This window comes from Lissotriton helveticus, chromosome 1_1, assembly GCF_964261635.1.
Source record: "Lissotriton helveticus chromosome 1_1, aLisHel1.1, whole genome shotgun sequence".
Lineage (NCBI taxonomy): Eukaryota > Metazoa > Chordata > Amphibia > Caudata > Salamandridae > Lissotriton > Lissotriton helveticus.
In genome coordinates, this window is record NC_136057.1 from 78,763,114 (window position 1) to 78,790,345 (window position 27,232).

The 27,232-nt window shown below is 44.2% G+C and overlaps 1 protein-coding gene across 1 annotated transcript in view; it reads left to right on the forward strand.

The window, feature by feature from the left end:
• The window catches only part of LOC144758651 (uncharacterized), a 290,698-nt gene that overhangs the window by 119,995 nt on the left and 143,471 nt on the right, over positions 1-27,232 (forward strand). Inside the window, exon 4 of the mRNA XM_078646440.1 lies at positions 24,631-24,688. Within this exon, the coding sequence (XP_078502566.1) occupies positions 24,631-24,688 (58 nt within the window). The remainder of the gene's footprint in view (positions 1-24,630; positions 24,689-27,232) is intronic.

The following is a 27,232-nucleotide window of genomic DNA, read 5'->3' on the forward strand; positions in this document are numbered from 1 at the left end:
TTAGTTGAGAGTGTTTTAGTAATAAATACATATTTTTACATATATACTGTGTGGTTCTCCTTTCATTTCATCATTCAGGAGGTTATCAATTGCTAAAACAAGCTGCTTTACATTCCTTCAAGATTAAGCCTGAAGGCCGCTCTCCATAGCTACCACTAGGATAGATTTCATAAAGGTTATCTTTAACTTAGTCACCATAAGGGTCGTTTAGACTGGTGCAAGGTGCCCACTTTAATTAGTGGAGAGCATATACCAAGCCAACTTCTTACAATCTGCTATTCTCCCACCCTACTTTAATAAAATTCATCTGGCAAGCCGTCCCCTCCTGGATCCTTGGCTGTCTTAAAAGTCCTTATTGCTGCCATAATTTCTTTCTAAGTGATGGGGACAACCAAACTGTCCCTCCCCTCCCGGGATAGAGTGATCATTTGTATATTGGCTAAGTAATTAACCCTTGCCCGAGTGCCGCCATCCAGAAGTGCTCTATACACCCTCTATAGATGCGATGCAAATGCTTCTCTGAAGCCCTGCTGTGCATTCACCATGCGCCACTGAGGGTTGCGTACTCCCAGTATGGGCGAGCAGAGAGTTTTGCATCGAATGAGAGTGGAAAGCATCCTACTGGCTTTTTCCCCTTCCATGTAGAGACACTGTCTATAATTGGAGCGTACAAATATATCCAACCTGTCCCAAGTGTCTAGCAGCTCCTGTTTAGACTCCTTCCATTCAGGCAGTCGAAGGGGTCGCTCAACACCTCATGTCCCAGGATTTCAAGGTGCCGCTCAAGCTCATCCAAGGACCAGGTTTGTTTTTTCTTGATATCATTTGTGACCTTCATACATTCACCATGCAGCACCACCTTCATTGCTTCCCATTCCAAGCTCTTGTGGTCACGCTACCCCAGTTTTCAACAAAATAGCGATCAATGACTTCTGACACCACTCCCGCAAACAACTGGTCTGACCGCGCAACCGCACTCATCCCCCATAACGGCACCCAAGTTGCCTCCTTATTCATTCAGAACGAGACCAGCATTGGTGAATCGTCCGACAGATAGTGTGACAAATAGGAAGCATTTTCCACACACTAGAGCAAAGCTCCTGATAGCAAACAGAGGTCAATATGGTTGTGTGTCCTGGCAGTAGGTACATAGCAATAGTACGTTCTGGTCTGTGGGTAGTGCACCCTCCATACATCATGCAGTGCCTGTCCCTCCATCAATTCCCGAAGAGCACTAGTCATAGCCGGCTTTGTGTATACCTTTGGGGGGAGACGATCTCTCTCGCCATTAGAACACAATGAAGGTCGCCAGCCAGAATTATTGCTGGATCCATATGCTCAATGGCCTCACTCAATACAGCCCCCCAAAAATCGGAATGATAAATGTTGGGAGCATATACATTCACCAATCAACCACCTTGAGCATCCAGTATCCCAGATACTAACACATAGCGACCCTCGGGATCTATTTTCACCTACTTTCCACAAAAGGAGCACTAGGCGTGAATCAAAGTCCATCTCGCATAGCTTGAGTGTGATGTTAAAAAGATTTGTCTCAGCCACCGGCATTCCAGGTAGGGAATACCAGTTCCCAATGTGTGGGTCTCCTGAAGGAAGGCCACGGAGACCAATTATCGAAGGAGATAGGAGTAGACCCTATGACGTTTGCTTTGTTGGCCCAGTCCACGGACATTCCAGGTCACAAATTTCCATCCAGTCATATGGAGCTAAAACCTGTTGCACCAATGTCGCACCACACTCACCTCACCCACCCCCTCGAAAAATACAGTGTGACGTATATGTATAGGTTTTATTGCAGAGCCGGACTCCCTCAATCCCCCAAACAAACACTTGAGCCCATAACAACCAGTAACTCCCCCCACGCAGAGGCTTTGAGTCCAAACTTTGATAGCCTATCCCACCATGGATAAAACGCATGCCCCACCCCCTATATAGGCAACCGTGTCAATTGAGTAACACGCTTAGAGCAAAGGACCAAGCATCCCACCATGCCGGCGAGGTCGGAGGCTCCCACCCTGCCCCATAGGACCGTGGCTGACTGTGACCTCCTGCTAGCACATTTACAATGTTCCCGACATTGGCTTGTGGCATATTGCGAAAAAGAAAATCAAAACAACACCACACCCCTAACCATAGAATGGCAGGAGCATTTTCCAAACCAGTGCACTCCAGCTCAGGTATGAATGCTGTGGAGATACTGGGAAAGATTAGCAACAACACATATGCTCAATCAACTGGAGAATCCATGTGCATGCACGTGCACAATGCCCACGCCATCATCCCCGCTCCTGATCTGAGGCATCCCTCCAGCAATCTCTGACGTCTCTGTGTGAAGTGAAGGATTCATGGGTGTCATGCACACAGTTCGAGTCAGGTAATACCAAAATTCACCAAGTACAACGGACGCCAGAGCGTGGCAGGGAGTCCGCGAGTGCCTTTGAGTTCTAGGTTTCCGATGTTTGGCGCCATTTCCAGCTCTAATGCGGTGGGGGGGGGGTCCTCTCAGGGCTGTTCCCTTAGTGAATCCAGTCAGTCATTGGCCTCGCCGGAGTGACAAAGAAATACACTTTCCCCTCATGTTGCACCCTGAGTTTCATAGAAAACATGAAACTTCAGCGGAGACCCTTGTCGTTTATATTTGACATAAAGTCTCTGCAAAGGTCTTACACCTTGTGAGTGTAATCGAAAAATACCATTATGTTCAGGCCTTCAAATCAGGGAGCTCCGTGGACCCGAACATGTTGCAGGATCCTGTCTCTATCTCCAAAATTGAACAAGCGCGATTTAATGGTACGCTGTGGTGCACCCGGCTTGGATGGCTTAGCCAGTGCTCAATGAGTCCGTTCAATTGTGAAGAATTTAGAAAGTTGTTTTGGCCTCATGGTGTTCGTGATAACACTTATTCTCTCTCAGGGAACCCCACAAAGTGCAGGCTGTTCCTCCTGGAGCACCATTCTGCATCTTCAAGGCTATCATCCATTCAAGGTGATAAAGTCTGTAGCTCAGGCACTGTCTTTTTCTTGGTAACCACTTCAGTTTGCAGCAACTGTACATTACCCTCTGCCTCGAAGACCCTCTCTGACATTTTGTGGAAATCCGCGGGCAGCAAACCTACTTCAAGCACCACCATATCGATTTTTGAGAGGGTGATCACTCTGAAATCCCTGATCTCTGCCACTGTGAGTGCTCCCTGCTCTCCCGAGGGGGCGGCTTTGAATGACCACCGGCAGGGGCTGGGCATAATTATCAATTTTGTTAGATTGGATTGGCTTTGATGGTTTGTCCTTAGCCATGTGGGCTTCCTAGGGCGATGGCCCCAGTGCAAATTCTACCACCAATCAATGAAATCATTCTCAAGGGACCCTATTCAGCCTCCCTGGGTCAGGCACCTCAGAGGCGAGACGCACACTAACTTAGGTGACTATGGGGCACCGTCAGAGCCCCTCCTCATCGCCTAGGAGCATCACCATGGGGACTCACCCAATACTATCCAATCATGTGGTCCCGGCTCCCTCTGCTGAGCAGATGTGCGTGTCAATATTATCCCACAATCCTGGGCTATAGCTCACTTTGTCCCAGGCAGGCCCCAGACATCGTGTCTCCTGTCCCTCAGGCCTCTGTGATGATGCTGCTCGCACCTCCCGAACAACTGCGTGGCCAGCCCACAGCGGCCAGCTCTCCAATCCCGCCAGTTCACACTACCCCGTGATCCGGGAGCTTGCAGAGACAACATGGGCCTCATCCATCAAGTGGCCCGTCGAGCTCTGGACGTCAGGACCAGCTGTCGCCCTACTCCTTCCTCTTGTAGTCCCACAGTTTCTTTACTCCACTAACATGTGGGGCCGGTCTGGGGGTCCTTGCGAATAGTGTCGTTGGCAGTTAAGGATATCGGAGGATTTTCTGAGTGCCCAGGGAGCTCCGGGGAAACCCTTCTAGGCAGCCAACTTTGGGCTTCGGAATATGCTACCAGACGTACCTGTTTATCATCGCAAATTATGATTACTATGCTTCATTATTCCCATATTGCCTTGAAAAAGTATGAGTACAGACGAAACACCTGTCGGCTAAATCGTGTGCTGAGAAAACGTAAGAAATTAATAAAGAGAAAAGGACTTATCATTTGTTGACGTTTGTGGACTAATTTGAATGTTCAACATATAACTTGTCAAATGTAACTGTCCACATGTGCTTAAGAATATAGTGGTTTGCATACTATGTTTAATATTTGTCCAATATTGTTTTTGGATTAGTATACATAGTAATGGGTGTGCTGTACCAGCTTCTTTTTTTTGTGTATTGACATGCATGTTATTTCGTAACGTGCTGTTAACACCTTGAGGTAGTAGATGTACGAGGCTATTTTAGCACCCCGCTGTAATTACAGCAACAAAACTATTCACGCTCAGTATTTTCAGTCACAGACACGTTGTCCTTATTGATGTGCGGTTCATTCCCTCATAGGGAACACTACTACCTACCTGTTCTTCTCTGATAGGCAGCCATCTTGCCTGGCCACACCCTCTCTGACTCATCAGTTTGATGTGGAATTATGCAAGAAAATCGTGCTAATGCCCACTTGTGTATACTGACTGCTCTTGACACTCAATCTTACTTCTGGGCAGCATAAAGGAAGTTTATCCGTCCGGATGAAGCAAGAGGTCAAAGCGAAAGTAAGTTTCCCTGGATTTCAACAGTCCTGATTTTCAAGTACTGTACTTGGTTGGTTCACACAGTTTGGAGTTGTTTATTATTTATTGTTATAATAATGACTTTTCCTGTTCCACTAATAAGATTGTTTTCCCCTGATTTAGGATAATTGATAACTCATTACAAGACAGAAGGTGGAATATTTTGCTTTGTGGATATTTTAATGCTAAACTTAATCTTACAACAAACGACGTTGCTTTTACTCGTCTCATTTTTATACATTTCAAAATAATCTCTGATTGTAGAGGTGGTGAACTAGGCCCCTATATCTCGGCTCTTGAGCTCATAAATACCCATGAGTTTAGCTATGACATTGAGCCTTGAATTCCTACGTTTCATGGGAGAGGGTGTGCCCCTAGAATTTATTATATGTTTGTAACCCGTGGTCTGTCACAGTATTGGGGAACGTCTGACATACTGGATTCAAGTTTTAAAGATCATAACCCTTTAGGAGCCACTTTTTCTCTCCCTATGGATTTTGTGAGAGGAACGGGTCAAGCTGCTGTCAGCCACTGCCCCAGCACAACAGGCTTAGGCTGGCTCAAGACCTGCCCGAACCTACTAAACATCTGGAGGGTTTGAGTCAAAATAGGATATCTTCGTGGCATTTTTATTTGAGTTTCTCTTGGGGGGGAGTTTATGTGGTTTATATAAATAATTATGCAATTTAATACATAGATCTCTACTTAATCATCAATCATGACTCATCACTCACTCACACTCACTCAATAATATATATCACTCTTTGGTGCATCAGTTACCTGTTCCAATCCAAGCACAGTGGTGCACAATCATTGTATTGTATCTCCTCTTTTTCCATTGAAGCAACACATTGGCAGTCTTGTAAATTAAATTATCTTTACTGGGGCAGTCCTGCTAGGAATTTAAAAAAGAAGGATAGGCATGGGACGGAGGCAGGCATTGTCTCCAATTTCCTTGCAGGGAATGGGGAGGCTTCTTAATTTCACTCTGGTCCAACTCAATCCGGCCATACATATGAGTAAATGGTGAGCTGCATAATTCAGACAAAATATATATAATATTCTTCTGGGTAGATCTTTTTTTTTTTTGGCAAAGTAGTTTGAGTATAATAAAACATTTCTAGGGTGGCCCACTCAGTCAGGGAAGTAGAGTTCGCCCTCAGGGGCGCTCACCCGGAAGTTGGTCACCTAACGCACTTGAGTCTGACCAATCACCCTCATCTTCTTCCTCCTATGGTGTTTTAAGAGCAGTGTAATTGGGTGGGATGAAATGTTGGCTCATTTTAATCATGGTCAATTGCTCTATGTTTTGAGGAGAGAGACTGGTCTTCAGACTGTGACAACATTTCCAGCTGCACTGAACACACGCTTCACAGATACACAGGCTACCAGACAAGATATAAACGCTATACCAGCCTGCTGATCTCTGGCCATTGGTGCATTGTCTCATACCTGTAGACCAATTTGTTTCAAGTCAAGTCAAATGTATGTTTATTATGACCGTAGTCTTTAAACAAACAAAGCAGTGAGCATAACGCAATAGGGGTATCTACAATAAATGTTTGATATTTTTTAAAATGTTGTTTTTTAAAAAGCATTTCTACATTTCATTTTCAAAAATACAATGTCCTAACTATAAAATACTAACAACCATAAAAAATTGCAAATAGCTTAAAACTTGTTTATAAAAATTAAAACCTATTCACTTTCTTACCACCATAACAGTTTCAATAGATAAAATTCATACAGTACTACATTATTCCTTGGTTCTCAGTGCGTTCAGGGCCACCTTTAAAAATTTTCCAAGGGCGATTACAATATCAATGAAGGGTATTTCTGTTAGAAGGCTGGCTGCCTGCAACCTTGTTTTTATACCATATTTTAGGAAGACCGGGCGCAGCCATAGTTTCCTCTGCTCAAGGAGTAACAGACAGTCCAACAGAATATGCGACCAGTCTCCCTTGGTTCCCAGCTTACACCTGCAACGGCCTTCTTGATCTAACAATTTTGATTTGAGCTCTTTGTTTATTATCCACGGGTTAATCCCAGTTCGACACCTCAGGATCTCTTGCCTGAGCCCGCGGTTAGGTAATCTATCCAGGTAGGGGAACCAATTTTCGTTGGACCAAGCATTTATGATATGCGCCACTGATTTTTTCTTTGTTAGATAGCCTATATCAATCGATTTAGAAACTTCCTTCCCCCTTTGCTTCAGCTCCCCTTTGGTATTTAGGACCTGAAGCGTTTCCTGGACCCAATCTAACTCTAATGAGTTACAAATTCCTTTCAGTTTGTCCCTGCAGTCCTTTGCCCATTTTAGCTCGCTTCTCAGTATTTCATTGCGACACCAATGTGCTACTTTTTGGCTTTCGGGGTCTTCCAATCTCTTCCAGAATCTAATCACAGCCATCAGGGTTTGTATTTTCCACGATTTTGTGCCTATTTCTATCCTGATGGCTTGTATCATCGAAGATTGTGGAAGGGATAGGAGCCTTTTTAAGCAAATCCCCTCTATCACGTCCCAGGATCCCTTACCGCTCAAATAAAGGATCTCAACGCCATACAAAACTTGAGAAGGAATCATTGCTTCGAAAGCTCTCAGCATAGGTCGGTGAGACATCTCTCCATAGACCCCATTAAACCTTTTTAGACCACATATGGAGGAGAGTGCCTTTGCTTTTTGGGTATCCAGGTGGGAGTTCCAATTTAGAACCCTATCGAACCATAAGCCCAGATATCGATATTCATTAACTGTCTCCAGTTTAAGATCACCTATATACCAAATAAATTTACTTTTCTTTTTCCCGAAGCATAGGGTTTTGGTTTTGTCCAAATTGATTGTTAAGCGTTTACTGGCACAATATGTATTGAAAGCATTAAGCTTCCTTTGTAGACCCCTCTCGGTCTGGTCTACTATCACCAGATCGTCAGCATACAATAAGCAGGGTATTTTATTGCCATCCATTTTAGGGCTGGCGCTACCCTCCACCTCTAAATGTGCCGGAAGATCTGACAGGAAGATTGAAAAAAGCTGTGGGGCCAACTCACATCCCTGTCTTAATCCATTAGCAATGGGTATTTTTGGCGTCAAAGAGCCCACCTTATCCTTAATTACTTGCCCCCAGTTTTCCCTGTGGAGTTCCTTTATTATAATCAATAATTCATTGGGGATCTTCAACCTCTCTAATAACTCCCATAGACAGGCCCAATCCACGGAGTCAAAGGCTGCTCTGAAGTCGACGAAACAGCAGCATAGCTTGCCGTTCTGTTCCGTCGACTTCATCGCCATCGCCCATAGAGCAAATCCGTGGTCTATTGTAGAGTGGCCTGCTCTAAATCCACCCTGTTCTATGGGTATTATTTGAAACTCGTCTACCCATGCGTTCAATTGTTTCAGCACAATTTTAGAAAACACTTTCTCGCCTATATCTAGCAGGTTGATTAGCCGGTAGTTTTTTGGCTCCTCTTTGCTCCCTTTCTTGTGAATTGGCCTAATTACGGCCCCCTTCCAGGTTGGTGGCATTACCCCTTCTTTTAGGACTACCAGGAACATCTTGGCAAGAAATCTTGCCCACCACTTAACCTCGGATTTCAAAATTATTGCAGGCAGATTGTCCGGACCTGCTGCTCGAGTTAACTTCAGTTCTTTTATTGTGAGCTCAACTTGTTCTTCATTGAATTGAGTTAATAAATCCTCTGAGATTTCTTGCCATATTTTAGACTCCACCTCCTCTCTAGGAGTCCTTACCCCGTACAATTCCCTTATGTACACTTCCCATGCAGCCTCACTCACCACACAGTTAAATTCACCATCTGAGGTTCCCGCTACAGACTTTACTAATCTCCAAAATTGCCTTAGATTTTTATTCTCTATGGCTTCTAATAATTCTAACCAACATTTTTCTTTATATACCCTTTTTGCATTGGTTACCATTACCTTAAGTTCTCTTTTCAGCTTAACTAACTGGTCCTGTCTCTCTAGTGTAAAGTTCTTTTTTTGTCTTCTTTGTACTGCACGTATCTCCTTTTTCTTATTTTGGCACGCCACAGAAAACCCTTTACATCGGTTTATTTGTTTCACCCTTGTGAGTTGGTTCCCTTTTAGTTTTATCTTTAGGCATTGGACCACCTCTTCTAATTTCCCTATAAACCATACCAATTTTTTATTCTCACAACTTTCCGGAACAATTTTTATTTGCATGGCCTTCAACTTTTCCATATATTCCTCGGTGAGACGTGTCGTCACCCGTTTGGGGTACTCGACCTCCTGGGTGATCACCCTTTCTCTCTGTAGATCCCTTCCCCCTGCTATTATTATATACAGGAGTTTGTGATCGCTCACTTCGTTTTGTTCTAGCCTAAAATCCCTAATCTGGGTGAAATTCCAGGCCTGCAAGAATATATAATCAATTGGGCAATTCTGTTGCCCTTGGATGAATGTCTTTCCTGCTGGGGAGTCTGTCTCTATCCTCCCATTTACGCAGTGAAAGCCCCTACCTCCTAGGGTGTGTACTAGGCCAAGATCTTGTTTCGAGATTTCCCCCATTGGGAACTTAGCCGGGTTTATTCCATACACCTCTAACTGTTCCCTATTCCAAAGGTCTGCCTTTTTTGGATTTAGTTTATGGTTAAAATCCCCCATTATTATTATTGTCTCTGCGGGATATTTTTCTTGGGTACTGTCTACGTCCTCTTTAAAACACTTCATTTCCCTTTCATACTCCTCCCCGTTATCCCACTGCATATATACATTCATTACGATTATCATTTTATACTTCTGTTCCACCTTCATAAGTTCAATTCTACATGCTTGTACCCATTTACATTTTGTATTCAGCAGTTCAATATCCCTCATAACCTTTGTTGATATCAATGTCAGCAGCCCCCCCGAGGGCCGTCCATGGTTTTTCTTTGTGGCTGGCTGCTGTATGTGGACGTATCCATCAAATGTAGGGGTGTTGTCGCATAGCCAGGTCTCTTGCAGGCAGGCAATGTCCGCTTTATTTATAACTTCCTTTAAATACTCATGTTTTTGCTCGTTGCCTAGCCCGTTTATATTCCAGGATAAGAGACCTAGATCTTGCGACCCCCCTCCGTCCTATTCAACATCACTTAAAGCTCCTTCGTCCTCCATATCAAATGAATTACTTGCGTTGACTTCTCCCCTTGGGTTACTAAGTAACGACCAGTTACCCCATGAGAGGTCATTCCTAGTGTTGTCTATTACAACGTTCAGGCGGCTTAAATCCTTTTCTGTTTCTCTGTAGAGAATCACTTGCCTCTTCTGAAGCCCGGCATGCTGATTTAGGAAATTATTATCATTAGAGGTTTTTATTTCCCTCTCTGGGATGATCCTTATTCCCTGTTGAGATATCTCATTTGAGGCTTTCTGGATTGCCCTTTTTACCAGGTCTGAGTGAAGGGTCATTTTTGTTACCTCTTTTCCATTCCTATTTTCTACAAACCCAACTTGCTGTAGGTATTTAGTCCCAATCCCTCTCAGGCTGCCGCATTTTTCAAATGCGGACAAAATCAGTGCCCTATTTAGGGGTTTGGGATTTCCTGTCGGCTTCTCTTTCCTACCAGCTGGTACTAGGTCCAGAAATAACCAATTGATCTTATCTCTTTCATGAGGATTCGTGTTTGTTATCAGCGCCTGTTGATAAGTGATTGGTCTCCCTATTTGCCGTCCGTTCTTTCTCATGGTGGGTTCTTCCTGTACCTGCGATCTTACTGTCCTTTGTTCTGTGACTCGGTCGTCTCTTTGCCTTACTTTCTGTTTCATCGTACGGATGGAAGTGGGGATCTCGATTGCCTCCATGCGTCTCTGCTTTTTCCTTGATACTCTCGGGGTCCTTGGGGTCTTTGGGGCTTTTGCCTCTACATGTAGGGGTCTAATTGTTGTAAAGGTCGGTGCCGACGCATTTAAGCCTGACTGTAACACCCTCGTCGTTGTTTTCTTCCCTTTACTCTTCCCTACTTGTTTCAGTTGCCTGTTTTTTCCATTCCTGTTCGCGGCCCCACGTGTGACATACCCCCCGCGCTTTTTTATAAGCATCGGTCTTCTTGATATGTATACATTATCTGCAGACTCTTCTGCCTCCTTTGCTGTTTGATCTGCGGGTTGGGGAGCTCTTTCCAGAGATACCCTACTTTCCTCTTCTAATATTATCATGTCACTTTTCTCCCTCGAAGTGGTTGTCTCCATTGTCATTACCTTGATTGGCATTTTGCTCTTTATTTCTCTTAGTTCTTCTTCTATGTTCTTTAGATGTTGTCTCTGAGCTTTCATCAATCCGTTGTTTGAGAGACTCACTTCCAGGATTCCTTGTAGTGCCTTCTGAAGTAACAGGATTAACTCTATCAGCGAAGATGTAGGCGTTTCAGAGATCACTGAATCCTGTATAGTGTTTCTGACGGGGTTTACTGGGATGCTAGACCTTATGCTCTCTTGATGAGTCGATGTTTTTTGCAATGGGTAGAGCGGCTGTAATTGATCTGGCGCGCCCCCCCAGATACCACTCTGGTTATGGTCTTCGTTTCCCCTATGACCTTCGATTCCTGGTGACAACTGTGAGAACAGTTTGGGTGATGATGATAGTCGAGGTGCCGAGATTTGGTGATTTTGGCTTTGCAGAGTCAGGTTTATGGTGTTGTAGTTCTCCCCCTCCTCTTTGCTATCCAGGTTGACTTCTTCGTGGATTTCTCCCTTTTCTAACCGTCTTTGACTTTGACTTTCGTCCGGTTTGCCTGGGTTTTCACCAATTTCTCCGCCAATTTCCACTATTTCTTCATCTATCTCCGATGTTATTGCTGGATTCAATGATTTATAGTGTTTGCCCACAAACTCCTTTATGGACTTTGTCCCACCCGCGTTCTCTTTCTGTCTATTAGTCATTTGATTGCCACCTCTTTTTGCCTTCTGGGCATTCTTCGCTACTTTTTTAACTTTCCTTTTCTTTCTTTTACCCTTACTATTTTCCAAGGATGATACTTGACTCTCTTGGCTCTCTTCCAGGGATTTTGAGCCCTCCATTGATTTACTCCTCCCTTGTTCATCCCCTGTACGTAGATTTGTCCCTTTTTTAGGAACCATTTCTTGGTACAAAACTGTTGTATAAATGTAGGTGTAACAGTAGGTGTAACAGTTAGTTATTAATTATTTACTTTCTTACAGGTTAATCACTTACCTCTGTTCTGCCTTAGATGCCTTAGTTGCCTTCCGCCAGCTTTCCTTCTGCTTTCCTTGCCACGGTTGCACTGTCTGTCGTATTTGGTGAATCACCTGTTTCCCAGCTGAACTAAGCTTCTTTGGACAGGTGCTTAAGTTACGAAGCTCTTCCTTGGTGCCCTTAGGCGCCTCCCTTACGCTACTAGAGCCCTCTTTCCCTGTTTCCCCCTGCAGTTTCTGCTGGTTTGTTGCTCCAGCTAAATGTTCAAATCTGCCTGAGGGTTGGTGAGGGCTAAGAGCTAGCTGGATGGCGCTGAATGGCTGCAGGGTGGGTTCGCAGACTTTAGCTAGTACGTCGTTTGTTCCCCTCTTATGGCTTATGACTTATGCCTTTTATGCCTTTTATGTCCCTCTTGGCTCCCGGCGGCTCTCCGCCTCCCCCCCCCCCGCAGGCTGAAATCCGGGCGGGAGACGGGGTTTGTGGCGATATGCGGTATTGTTTCTTCCCGCTTTCCGCTTACCGCTGATAGATGAAGGCGGTCGTCCGCGTCCGCAAACGGAGCACCCTCTCCGTGAATCTCCGTGATTTCCCTTGCACAGGCTCGCACAAGCTCACTCAGGCTCCGCTCCGCTCGGCTGCTCCGTGCTCGCTGCACTTGGTCTGGCGGGGCGTGGCGTGGCTTGGCTCAGGCAAGGCTAGGCGAACAGAGGTTGATCCAATTTGTTTCAGTCCACGTAGGCTTCTTTTGGGTCAACCAGATAGACTTGGACAATCATTTGCATGGTCATTGGTGCTTCTACTTGCTCAACCTCTGTTGCCTTTGCCTCTGACTTCGACTGACTTAAGCCCTGCTACTTAAACCAAGCAATTGCAAAGCTTGGGTCCACATTTTCTGTTCCTGGTATTGCTGTTGCCTGTGTTGTTGTTGCTGGTCTTGGCTGATGTGTGACAACAGCACTGCGCTCGCTGGACTTCAAGGTTGAAGGCTGCATGTAGGAAGGTGGAATCTGACTATATCATTACCCCACTTTTTGTCCTGGTGTTTTGCTGGTTTTCGACTTAGTTGGCCTGGGAACCTGCTATTCAGGTCCCCAGTCTGTCTGCTTTGTCTATATAATGGACTCCATGTACTTTAGGTACATACCAGATTGGTTACTGGGTCACCCTTGTGAGCCCCTGTATAGTGCCACTTGCTTCTTTCCACTTTTAGACTGTCATGCATTACCTGTTGCTCTCACCTATTCTTATTGGGCACCTTTTCCTTTACTTAGTGTTATACTCTATTTTAACTTTCAATTTTTTGATTACATGAGTTCTATCCCATTTTCTGTCACATTGCTCACATAGTGGGGGTTTATGCTTAATAACTATCACAAACTGAGTTGTTGTATTCCTGTTCTTCTTGACTCAGCGATACAAATATATGTTTTGATATTTTGTTTCATAGATTCCCCCTGATGAAGTGCTACGCACGAAATGCATTGGGGATAATGTCATCACGGATTTTTTGAATATGTCACTTGTTGGATTTTTGGTCAACTTCATGTAATTGGACTCATATGACGTAATATGATGAACTGTTATTACTCAATTCAAAACATGAAGAAATTAATGAATCAATGAACTACAAATTAAAGATGATCATTTGATTTACTACATTTCGAATAATTACTCAACGAGCCTAGACGCTTTCAAGAGTGCTCAGTGATTGTCCTTGCTCACAGTAAGGCTTTGTTTCAGTATTATTCCAGCACCCCAACGGACCAGGAGGTGATCATCCTGAGCACCTATAAGAATACTACCATCATTTACCTTTTACCATTTACAATTTAATATACTTTGTGAGTGCAACAGCTTTCCACGTTCCGTGTATTGGGGCACTGTGGGCTGCATTCAGTGAATGCTTTTAGACAGTGCCTGGGGCACACAAGGTGGGCCATGCATAGATCAGTTCAAACCGGTTGCAGGGGCACACAGCCCCAGCTCTGGTGCACCCCCTTCTCAGGTCCACCCATAGGAGGGACCTAGTCCGGTAATCCAGCCCCCGTTCTTAGTATAAGTATAGGAGCTGTGTCCCTGGGACTTTAGATTATCCTGGACGAATCTTTGATAGACATATCTTGGACCTTCGACATTCCATTCTGACTGGAAAATGGACGACATCTTCCTTGTGGTCAAAGAGTGACCACCCTGTGCAAACAGGCACCAACAGCAACTTTGCCGGTCTGCAGTTTCAAGGCTCCCGTTGGAACCTGAAGACTCTGCGATGCAAGAACTGGACTTCCAGACTTCTCTGACCCCGACCCACATCCACAGCAAAGCTGAGACATGTGGCGGACACGAGAGACATGGGACCGGACATCTTGGACATCCTGCATTTTGCTACCTGCACTCCTTTCCTGAAGCCTCAGTAAGTTGTGCATTGGGGTACAAGAAGCCCCAGCCCAAACATCATTTGCACTGAAGCCCAGGCCCCCACACTCCGCGAGTGTCCCATGGGCCCCGCCTTTGCATTTGAGCTTGATGCATCTTCCCGGTTCCTTGCCCATTGGCTTGTGAGCCCGCTGAAGATCTTCCTTTGAATTTAACTTGCTTTCCTGGTTACTCCAGGCTTGCTCCAGCTTCCCTGAAAAGGAGAAGTGCCACAGACCTTGCTGGTCTGCAACAGAGCCAATCTCAACATCCTGTGTGGGTTGCGGTTGTCAAGGCTTGTTGGGTCCAATCCAGATACCGACACCACAGTCATCTAGATCAATTGCGGGACAGCTCAAATCCAGCACCTGGTCATCATCAATGCCTCCTGGACCTTGTGGCTGAAGAGATAAACTCACCTTCTTCACCTTCAAGCACCCAACATTGCCTGGTTCCTTCCTGGTCACTGGCTAGTGACCCAGACTCTGTCCCCTCTGTTTTTAGGTTCTACACATCTCTGATCCACCCTTGGATCCACCCAGACACTTTTCTTCTGGTCACCTGCAGCACTTCTTTGCAACTCTCCATTGAAAACGACGACGAAACCCGACACGAAAAGACACCTATGCGCCCGGCTTCCCTGGGTGAGGTAACATGAGTACTCCGGTGCTCCCGTGGGTCTTGATTCTCGAAGTGTCCTAGTTTAAAAGGGTTTCATCCTAGTCCATCCGGAAGTGTCCTTAAATTGTAACTTTGTAACTTTTACGATCTCCATAGAAAGTCAATGGTTACCCGCGGGTGTGTTTAAACACTGCACGCGTCTCACGTGGGCCTCCTATTTCCTAACATTTGGTTGATTAGTGTAGCCCCAGCTATTCCAAAGGCCCAAAGGCAGCTTTCTAATTCTCACTTGGTACTTATACCACTTTCTTAGTATATGGTTTGTGAGGCCCCTAGGGCATAATGTATACTGTGCAATTTATCGTATATTAACTGTGTGACTTGTATTGTATTTTTACCTCTGACCTCATAAAGAGTGCAGAGGGGTTGTGTTTAGATTAAATACATATATATTTGATATATACCTTGTGTGGTGTCCTTTCATTTGGTACTCAAGGGATTATATATGGTAAAACAACTTGCTTAACTCGCCTACTGAAGTCTTAGCCTGAAGACTGCTGGTTCATGCTACCACTAGGATAACTTTCTATAAGGTTGACGTTACAACCACCATCAATAAGGGTCAATTAGACTGGTGCAAGGTGCCCACTAGAGCTAGTGGACATCATATGCCAGGCTAACTTCTCACACTGCATACCAGAACTTCTGACCAGGACTCTAATGTTCAGCCATTCTTCTTCCAGGTCTCTCGATTGCTGAACAATCCACCTCTTGTTGATTAACACATTCACTTCTAAAAAAGGGAGAAAAGTGGGCCATAGTTTTGTGTATTGTGGATCAAGTATTGTGGCACAGATGTACACTTTGGAGGACACGATCTCTCTTGGCTTGACAGACAAGCGACGGATTAAGCCATCAACCAACCAATACGCTTCTTGGTTCACACAGGCGAGCCTTAACAACATATTTTTCAACTGGTCTTTTATGAGATGCAACAACAGATTGGTTTGCCCCATTGTACTATCCTCCTTTCTGACTTCCCATTTGAAAATCCTCAAATGGAAGTAGCATTTGTGTCAGGCATTTGACTAACCCCCATTTGTCCACCTGTATGGTTATGCTTTTCCCAGTTGCATCCCCATCTCTTTGAAGGAGACAGTCATTGCTTGGTGTGTGCTGCTCAAACATACGTTGCAACAAGTAGTCAGTCGAGTTCCCAAGTGTTAGCACCTCCTGTATGAGGACTTTAACTGGTACTCAATTAGCACACTGATTGATCCTCAAATGTTTCTGGCCTTATAAGAATGACTGAAATGAGTGCAGATTCTTCTGCAGGTGACCAATATGTTGCTGACTAGCAAGTAAGTAAGTAAGTTTATTTTGCACAGTTAATTAAAACCAATGCAGTACAATTACAAAATATGAATTTAAATGAAACACAATATAAAATGTCATATATTTTAAAACCAGCATGGCGTGGACGTTGCTGTTCTGTTCATCCTGATTATAAAACGTGTTAGCCTTTCATTTATCACACAAGTATTTAGACAATAGACATAGTTTCTGTTTTAAAACAGGTTAAAATCAAATGTTTGCTGACTACATAATTTGTTTTTTAAAGTCCTGCACAATCAGGTGGATACAATGTGCCAAACACAGACCCTGAAATATCAACCATCAGCCATGGCCTTGACTATATTACTCCCATTTTCCATGCCTTCAAATCCAATTATGAGGCCTCTGGGTCACAGCCATTCAAACACCTTGCGGTTAAAGTCCTCCAAGATGTTTGCAGTGGTAAGGGATTTTTCCGTGGCGAACCTAGCTACTGTTGCATGCCGCCAAATGCCCTTAAAATGTTCTTCAGTGCTGAGACCTGCAGATAACTGTTGCTTAACCCCCACAAAAAAAGCTCAAGTGTGCAGTAATACACATGTTATCACTTGCTTGACAAGTGCTCCCCATCTCTCTCGTCAAGTGGATAGTGTGAACAGCACTCTGCTGCAAATTGCAGCATGCCATGATGGAGCCCTGGAACAGCAACTCTGGCAAAATAGATGCGGCTGGGAACCTTCCATTTCAGGCAGATGGCAGTTGCAATGTCTAAAATTCAAACTCCTTCCACAAAAGTAAGAGAGAGGGGAGCTGCAGCGCCAACATTTTAGCCAGCTTCCTTTTGTACAAACATGCCATTGGGTGGTTGCGTTTATAGGGTCCCTCCTGGCTGAACAGGCCCTTAATAATAGCCTGGATTATTGTTTTCATTTATGGTGCTACTCACACAGGAGACTTCTGTACAGAAGTTGAACCAGGAGGTGGGAGACTCAATGTGCGTCTTGGGGAATCATCATTGAATGCATTGGCGTCTGCATCTGAGTTTTTTACCATTTGGAGGTAGCTGATGCTGGCACACTGCCGGGAGCTGGGCTGCTTGGTGCTGTAAAGCTGTCCTACACTACTTCATCATCTCCACTGTGATCGAAGCGGATTCCTCTCTCACCAACACTACCACCACCAGCAATCTTTTTAAGGTGTTCCTCCCACTGGATTGTTTGATGCTTTTTATTATGGGTTGTTTAGCCTCCAGTACCACAGCGTGAACCTGGCTTACCTCAACAAACACTAGCGTGGCAAATTGAGCATATTGCAATGTTATCCTCTTGCTTGCCAATAGTGAAGAAGGCCAGAACTGGGAAGGATAACTGTCATAGTGTGCCACTGCCAATGCCTGGAGAAGAACTGGAGGTAGGTGGGTGTGTCTCTGCAGTAAGTACTTTGGGGTAGGGGAGGATGCACAATATGTCAAGTCATTGATCTCTCTTCTCTATACCATCCATTTACCCTATTGGTGCTTATAAACATTTATATCTGTTTCTGTTGTATGATTGTTTTAGCCCACCTATGTTAATTTTACACTAGAATGACGCTGGTTCAATAAATGCTTATTGAAAAATGTCCCCATCATTTATTCTGTGTATTTTTCCGAGACAAAGTAAGCACAAGTGACTGAGCAATAAGTACTTCACTGTTTCCACGATCCCTGATGGGACAGGGTTGTCCTGTTCGATAGTTGTCAAGAACTATTCTCTCCTTGGTAAGAGGAGTTTTACATTAGCACTGTGAGCTAGCTGGTATATAGCCAAACGTACCCAGTGGGGGGTGTCTGAAATCAGCCTGGAAACCAATCCCACAGTCTATGGTGTCTAAACGAGCAGATCCTATATAGGTTCTTAGGAACTACACAATATGTTGCCACCAATGTTGGTTTGGTACTTATTCAACTTTCAAATCTGAGTAGTTCAGTCATGCTTTCTCAGAGGCCCCCACTCACATTTACCCTGAGCCGTCTGGAGTGGGAAGGGAAAATCCGCCACAGTTGAGTAGGCATATCCAATGTATTGACTGTAGGTTTATTTCAGCTTGAAAATAGTTCGTATTGTGCAAACCTTATCAACACTGCACCAGCACAATGTGTGAATGCAGTGGAGGAAGGAGAACAAGAAGGCAAAATAAACATTTCAGAAAATGTCAGAACTGCCCTAACTTTAAAACTAGCAGACTATGAAGTCACAGCTGGAGGTGGGACAGTAGTAACATTCATGATTGAGGCACACAAATCATATAGAACTGAGGTATTCTATTAATGGGTTAAATTCCCATGAGCAGATGCGCATCACAAATACATTTCAATCTTAGACTGAAGATGAAACACCAGAGGAATACTGTCCATAAAAGGACATTGAAGTTCAGCTCACCTACCAGAAGCACATAAACTAGTTTAAAGGTGCCTTCCCACACACACAAGAGATAAAATAAGACCTGGTCCGCTCGGCAAAGACAGAGTGGCCTGGCTGGCCCTGGCACCTGACACATCGCATCCCGACATTGACACAATGCCAGTAGCTGACTTACATCTGCTCCACAAAGAAATAATAAACCTTTATAGAAACCTGACACAGTTCCTGATGAGAACACTCACACTTCAGCCAACAAGGGCTACACAAGCCGGATAAATTCCGGGGTCTGCATCTAAAATAACTCCACAAACTCTACTCGCAGTTCTGGGTAAAATGCCCACTAGACATGAGCAAATGCCATTCTGGATAGCTTAGAAAATCACACAGTTAGAGGCAGTGTTACCACACAGAAGCCCCCAAGAAAAACACAGAATGCTAACAATCTGCTTGCCAATGGGAATTGCTCCCCATATAGAGTTTTTGCTGCCATATATACCAGAACTCATGGTATCCCTTCAATAGAAGTAATACCAGATGTATTAAGACAAATACAGAATGAGTATGGAACAGAACATGCTCTGAACTTAGGGATGAAATTGTTAGGAAAATGTGCCCAGGTATTAATTATTACATTAGCAAGCATAAAAGGGAGGCAACAGCAGTGGCAATATGCCAATACCTGAGGGATTTCACTCCTTTACAACAGGCACATGAATTACTGTAAATTATGGAAAATACCTATGCCGAATTAGGTCAAGATAGTTTGGGAGCTAGAGCAACAAAATCTCAACTCATGGGTGGTCCTCAGAGCGGGACTCGCCGTAGAAGGCGCCGGGCATTTCCTCTGGGGGCCGACAGGGTGAGGGGGGGGGCAATTTTGAGCCCCTGGGGGCCGTTTTTGTTACTGTGGCGGGCAATATCGTCTGCCTGTAACAAAATCAGCTGAAACTGGACCTAGCAACAGCTCGGCCGCATCCCCCATCCCCACTACTGGGGGCCGGCTGAGCAGTTTGCCATGGCTGGTTTTGGTTCCCAGTGCGTCCCTGGTGGTCCTGAAAAGGACAACAATAAGCAAGCACCTGATTCCTCCAAGAAGAAATGGGCTAATAAAAAAACAAAAGAATAGAGAGAATAGATCACAATCAAGCAGTGGTTCTTCTCAACAGGAGCCCTCCGAAAGGAGGTACAACCTTAGATATCGTGATAGCATTAAAAAACCGACAGGTATCAGGATACTGATACACGTTCTTATCAATCCTTTCAAGGTTCATCAAAAAACGCAGAGAGAAGGACGGTCAGAACACAGACAAGAAGAATGGACAAGATCTAGAGACACACATCGTACCTCGGATTATAATATCAATAAAGAAGATAAACAAAAATCAAAATCTCAATTTAAAAAGAAGAAAGTAGCAGGTCTTTGAGCTAGACTTTCCCAGACTTAGAGCAGGGAGGACCTGGCCTGGCAGTTCGGGCTGGACTGTACCCATGAGCCACGGGCTCAATACTGATTTGCATATGGTTGGGTCTAAACTGGGGTGGCATGGTGAGCAAAAAAATTATGGATTTAACCCAGATCTCTTGACTAGGGGTGAATGTTTTGATTTGATCTGCATTCCATCCATCATTTGTGTGTCTTTTGCTTCCTCGCCCTAAGTGTGCCCGGACGTGGGTCCCGTGCTCACTATGCCACTGAGGGGACCCCTCGTGCTATAGACAAATCTCTTTGGTAGAATCAGCAGTAAAGATCTTGGGTAGAGTCATTCTGCATAAACTTAGGGATTGGTTAGATGGCAGAGGGGTCCTCTCTAACCTCCAATATGGATTCAGAGAGCATAGGAGCACCCTGGACCAATGTCTGAATTTACAGCTCCTTATAAACAAATACACAGTGGCCAAAGAAGGGCTTTTGTATATGGGTTTTATGGACCTCTCCTCAGTGTTTGACTTGGTAAATCGGACAAAACTTTGGTCAATCTTGCGGGAAATAGGTATTGACCCACCACTGGTTAATGTCTTAGCAGTTTTACATCAGAATCTCTTAGCGTCAGTCAGGGTTACTCGGGAGGGAAGATGCACTAGCCACTTTAGCTCAAAGAGGGGCATCAGGCAAGGATGTATCCTGGACCCCCTCCTTTTTACTTTATACATTATTGCCCTAAGAAGTCCTTGGGGGGCCACTTTGGATGTCCCGCGTATAGGAGAGTCTGTTATTCCGGTTCTCCTGTACGTGGATGATGCTGTTTTATTGGCACGTAATGGCCTTGGTCTCCAGAGGTTGCTGGACTCCTTTGGGGACTTCATGGGGTCCTTGGATCTGAAAGTAAATATTAGGAAATCACATGTCATGGTGGCAGGGGTCCGCAGTAGGAATCCAAAGTTAAAATCCTTTTTTTGTAATGGCGACGAGGTGACCAAGGTCCCAGTTTTTACATATCTCGGGGTCCTCTTTGATGAAAAAGGAACCTGGGGACCACAACAGAAGCTTAAAAGCAATGCTGTAGCTAGGTCTACTTCAGCACTCATGGGTTTTGCTAAGCGGCTGGGGGCAAGACCAATGGAGGCACTTCTAAAAATTTACAAATCTAAATGTTTGGCCATAGCTACTTACAGTGCATCTGTATGGGGTTATACTTCCCAGGATCAGATTCAAGTGGCGGAAAATACGTTTTTAAGATCACTCCTAGCAGTTTCCCAATCTACCCCAACCTTTTCTTTACATACAGAATTAGGTTTAGGCTATGTTACAGATCAGTTGAAAGTTGCCCCACTGATCTGTTGGTTAAAGACTTGGCTAAACGAAGAAATCGCTCTGAACCATCTGATGCTAAGTGATTGTGTATATATGGATAAGGCAAATAGGGTCCCATGGCTTGTGTAAGTATGATCGATGTTCACTAAGCTAGGGCGCCCTGAGATTTACACATCACCAGAATGTATTAAAAGAGAGGATGTAAGCGGGACAAAGAACAGTTTTTTGAATATGTTAGAAATGGAGCGGGAGGTGCAGGAGTTGACGAAACCGTGTGTTAAAGCTGATTATGTATTATTAACTACTCCCTCACTAGAACCATACCTAAAAATTGTAACTAGATCATTTCATCGCCAGCTTCTGATTAGATTTCATTTGAACTTAATTCATTTAACCCTAGGCGTTTTTCCTACATGGGGTAAAACAGAAAATTCTATCCCATGCCACTGTGATAACTTTTCCATACAAGACACGATGCACTTTGTTATGTTTTGTGAGTATTACTCTGAGATCCGGAAACATTTTTTAGTCCCAATCTTGAGAGAGGCGGGTTTTTTACAAGTTAGGCCCGCTTTGATCTATTTGCAGATGTTAAGTAGCACTCGCGATATTTATTGTGTTGCTAGTTTTTTGGTGGCTGCTGCTCGGATTAATAACAAAAGATTAGCCTTCCTCAGTATCACTACCTGATTTTTAGCTGTTTTATAAAATTACGATGTATATCTTGGCCCTACTGTATATTTTATAATTGATTGAAAGCACTGATTGTATATATTTGATATGAAATGTTTTTACTTGTCTTTTATGATTTTAAGTAATTGAATAAAGTGTTTTGACTGACACTATGCCACTGGATGCAAGCAAGCCTGGCTGATGAGGAGTGAAACCCTGAAACCGGTCCTAGGGTGTTTGTTTCCAGGCCAGGGACGACCTGGCTTGGTAGTTCGGGTTGTACTGTACCCATGAGGCACAGGGTCAAGACTGATTTGCATAGAGATGGGTCTAAACTGGGGTGGCTTGGTGAGAAAAATATCAATAGATTTAACCCAGATCTCTTGACTGGGGATGAATGTTTTGATTTGTTCTGCATTCCGTCCATCATTTGTGTGTCTTTTGCTTTCTCGCCATTTGACCAGGGTGAGCAACATAATTTTGGCGTTCGCCTTCGAGGGCTACAAATTCAACTTTATAAAATCATAAAATAGCCCACCTCAATGTCCTATTTTTGGGATACGATTTGTTAAGTGAAGTGAAAAGCCTAGCAGCTAACTTCTCAGACAAGGGCACGCTACTCCAACCTCCAAAAACTCTAAAGAACCAACAATCCATATTGGGATTCCTAAATTATGGCAGAACGTACATTTAGGATTACGCTGAAAAAGTAAAACCTTTTCCACAATTTAATCAGACCTGATTTTTCAAGTAGACATTGGATACAGGAACACATGGATATCCTTTGTTCCTTACAGGCTAACGTGATAGCTTCAAAACACCTACACACACGTGTACGTACCACAAATTTGGTGATCCAGTCAATCAGGGTACACTTACCTAACCTTCAATGAAGGTGAAACAGTATCCATTGCACTTGTACACAAATTCTGAAATGCATTTTGCTTCTACAGAGACAATTCTGACATCAATACAGACTGCTGTAGTGAGAGAGAGCACTGGGTCAAGGTAAACGAATCATTGGTGTAACTCCGGTATCGGCCTTAGAGGCTGTTTCAAAGGCAAGCATTCCAAACGCCAAAGCTTTACATCCGCGATGGATACAATGGGCTAATTCTCTCACTGCAACAAATGTAGAATACAAATTTGAGTCTATATTAAAAACACAAGTATTTCTGCAATACAAACGAGAATATCCTCTCCCAAATGAAATAATGCCTCTAGATCAGTATGAATACATTATTTACATTGATAGATCTGCCCAGTCTGCCATAGATAGTAAAGGACAATACAGTGCAGCTTGTGTGATTGTAAAATGATATATGCGGGATGGCAAGTTACATCCTAGCAGTACCGTTTTACTGTGTCCAGCCTTACAATGAATATCTTCACTATTGGGTACAGAATTGGTTTAAAGACTTAAAAGGTTGCAAAATAAAGCATTAAATGCTCTGGGGACAAGTGGCAGAGTTGAAAACAGACTTGCTGAGATCTCACAAGATACACAAGCTGAGTCATCAACATGATGGCACTCACTTTGAAGGGAATTCATTGGCTGATGAAGCCACAAAGGGGCAGTACGAACTGCTGACTTAGCTGCAATCACTCGTTCTAGCATGAGAATGGACGAACAGATAATGGCAGCTATTATTGCTTCACTCAAAAACACCAAAGCCTTGCGGAAAGGTTTTCCACTACTGTACTCCTACAAGTTAGATGCAAACAATATTCCGCATGCTCAAATTCCAGGAGTGGGGGATAGAGTAATACCGAACATGGATCGCAGGAAGTTTAGACAGAAAGCCTTATAACATTGAAAGAGTCTGCAATTCAAAGTAATGGAGTTTCCACCAATGAAATGGAACTAGTTCTACTTGAAATTGAACAACAACAAAATACAAATGAAACAAAGATATCAATTTGGCCTACCACTGACATCTACATTCATACGATTCTACAGGAGATGTCTTCCAGTTCAACAAAACCTTCTGAGCTACCAAAGTTAGATCGAGCTGCTTCTGGCTACTTCATCGATTTTGACACGTTTTCTCTGGATCCAAGTGAACCTGAGTCACTGCCAGCTCCAGTTTCTTGCAAAAGACAACTTCATGATTTTTATATTTTCCTAAAAAAGACATACCTAGTTTCACCATGGCTACAACTCTGGATAATAACTGGAATACTGTCCCTACCCTTTTGGATAGGTTTGGTGAGTGCCCTTTTCTTGCTCGTGAATGGACACTATGTCCCAGAACGCTCTGCAGTATCAAATGTGAACTTGGTGCTGAAACCTCATACGTCATCTCATCATGAACAAAAATACCTGTCTAATGTGAACATTACAGCAATTCCTGACTGAAAAGTTTGGGATACGGTTTCATATGATGTATTTGGCCCCACTGAACTTTTAAAAATACCATATGTATTAAAAATTTATTTAAATTATATTATCACCTCAAGTACATATTCTGACTAATGGGATTTTAAAACTGTTAATAATATGTTGTCTGAATTAGAACACAAATGAAATTTTTGATTACTCTTCTGATTTCTAGGAAATGTACTGTTATCAGTACTCTGGTCATCAATTTTTGCATTAAACATGTGCTCCAGGTAAGATTTTTGCATACCACCAATGGGAACATTGCCCAACACCACCGAAAGCCCGCATTAGGAAAGGAAGACGGAACCAGTGTCATTACCCCGTCCTAAGGCCCAGCTTGAGGGCAACACGTAAGAGCGGCTTATCCACCCTCTTTTTCATGTAAGATACTGGACTCCTGAGGATCACCATTACCTGGTACATCCCCTCACTGTACAATACTGATCACTGTTAGATAGACGTTTTTTTTATTTTTTATATCAGTTTTATTTTCTTGATGAAGAATAGAACCTAGGTCCATACGTACACAGCGTTAAGCCCACAACCCATGCAGGGCCGGCCGCGTTTCATTCAAGTGCCTTCCAGAATATAAAAAGGCATTGGTAAACTATTGGAACACAGCATGTCACCTACAACCCTTGTTGGGCCGGCCGCGTGACACAGTGTGTATATATAGCAATATTAGAGTGTTGTGAGAAGTCTCAGGACCTGTTTTAAAGAAATAACATCGTGAACACGGGGAAGAAGCCCATATAAAAGTGGATAGCGGTAGATGGACAGAAAGGGTCAAAAAAGAAAGAGGAGATAGTAGAAAGGCGAGGTACAAAGCAACTAGGGCGGTTGGATAGACGGACAGGAAGTGGTGCGTGGTGGTGCCTGGTGTTGCGAGTGGAGGCCTTGATGTTTGTTGAAAGGAGTGGTGTGCAGGATTGTTCTAATTATGGAGGAGCCTGTTGGGATCTGGTGGGAGTATACCATCTTCAAAGAGTCGTAGCATTCTAAGTTTAGAGGGCAGGTAGCGCGCATGTTTTATTTTACAGTGGTATTTAATTAAGGGTCGCCAAACGACCATGAAGCAGGTGTCACTTGATTGCAGTCGCGCTGTAAAAAAATATTCCATGGTTATTACATACCATAAGCGCATGAACTAAGCAACAATTGGGGGAGTCTCTGCTTTTTTCCAATATATTGCTATAAGTTGCTTAGCTGCCCCGAGCATGTGAAGTTCTATAATCCAATCGCTGCGGGTGAGCGTTTTTAGGTTATCAGGTTTAAGGCCCAAAAGGATCGTGGTTGCGGACTCAGGCAGAGGGAAGCCCAGTACCTCCTTAATATGACTAAGGACTTCCTTCCAGAGCAGGGTCAGGAGCAGACAATCCCACCAAATGTGAAAGAAGTCTTCAGATGCATTCAAACACCTCCTGCACGAGGGGGACGTGGTAGGGAACATTTTGTGCAGTCGAGCGGGCATGTAATACCATTGTGCCATAATTTTGTATGCATTTTCCCTCTGTGAGATGCTACGGTAGACCCTAGGAATGTCCCGCCATAGGTGATTCCACTGTGTAGGTGTGATTTCCGTAGTTGATGTCCGCTGCTATTGGCGTTGAAATGGGTGTGTAGTTAGCAACGGAGGGTGCTGTAGGATCTGGTATGTTCGAGAAATAAGGCCTTTCGAGTCGTCGAAAGAATGGACTAGTTGCTCAAAGGGCGTGAATGGCCGGACATCGGCCTGTTGCATCTCTGGTGAAGACACCCAATGCCGCAACTGTGCATATTGTAGTCCCACTTCCAGTGGAAGATGAAATTCGTCCCTGCACTGGACAAACGTCTTAAGAGTGCCCCCTCATACAGGTCTCCGATCACTCTGCAATCCCCCTGTAACCATAGGGCGAATGCTTGTGAGTGGAGAGCTGGAGGGAACAGTGGGTTACCTGCAATGGGGGGGTGTGGGGAGGGGAAGGTCGTTATTCCTTTATGCACGGCTACCTTATCCCATGTATCTAGGACTGTTTTAGTAGGCGCTGCAAGAGCGCGCCATATGGTGGAGCCACGTTAGATCCCAAATGGTATGCCCAGCTACCATCCTGTCCATATGAAACCACACCTTTTCACTTTCAGTGGTTGTCCATTCTGAGACAAAGCGGAGGTGAGAGGCCCATTAGTATTCCAGAAGGTTGGGGCACGCTAACCCCTCTGTCTCGCGGCATCATGAGGATATTGTGGAAGAATCGTGGTCTACGCCCACCCCAAATAAAGCTAGTTATATCTCATTGGAGGCCCTGTATCTGGTGTTGCAGGATAGGGGTGGGGAGACATTGGAATAGATACAGGATTTTAGGGAGTATCGACATTTTGATGGCGTTAAGCCTTCCCAGCCAGGAGATAGCTAGGGGTTTCCACCCCTTTAGGTCCTCCAAGACCGTTCTCTTGCATTTATGACAATTGACTTGAGTCCATGTGTCCAGGGAAGGGATCCGTGGCCCATTGGTAAGGGGCGGGCGTCTTCAAGACTGGGATCTCCTCTTCTGCGATCGTGAGGTTTAAAGCCCAAGATTTATCATGGGTAATTTTAAGGCCCTTGGCCAGCTCAAAGGACTATAGCAGAGTGTGAAGCGCCGGGAGAGATATATGTGGATGCGATAGTGTGAGGATAAGGTCATCCACAAAGAGTGCTACCTTGTTCTGTTGACCTCCAACAGTGAGACCATGTATGTCCGCATTCTGCCTGATCATCTCTGCTAAAGGCTCTATCACCAGGGCAAATAGCAGAG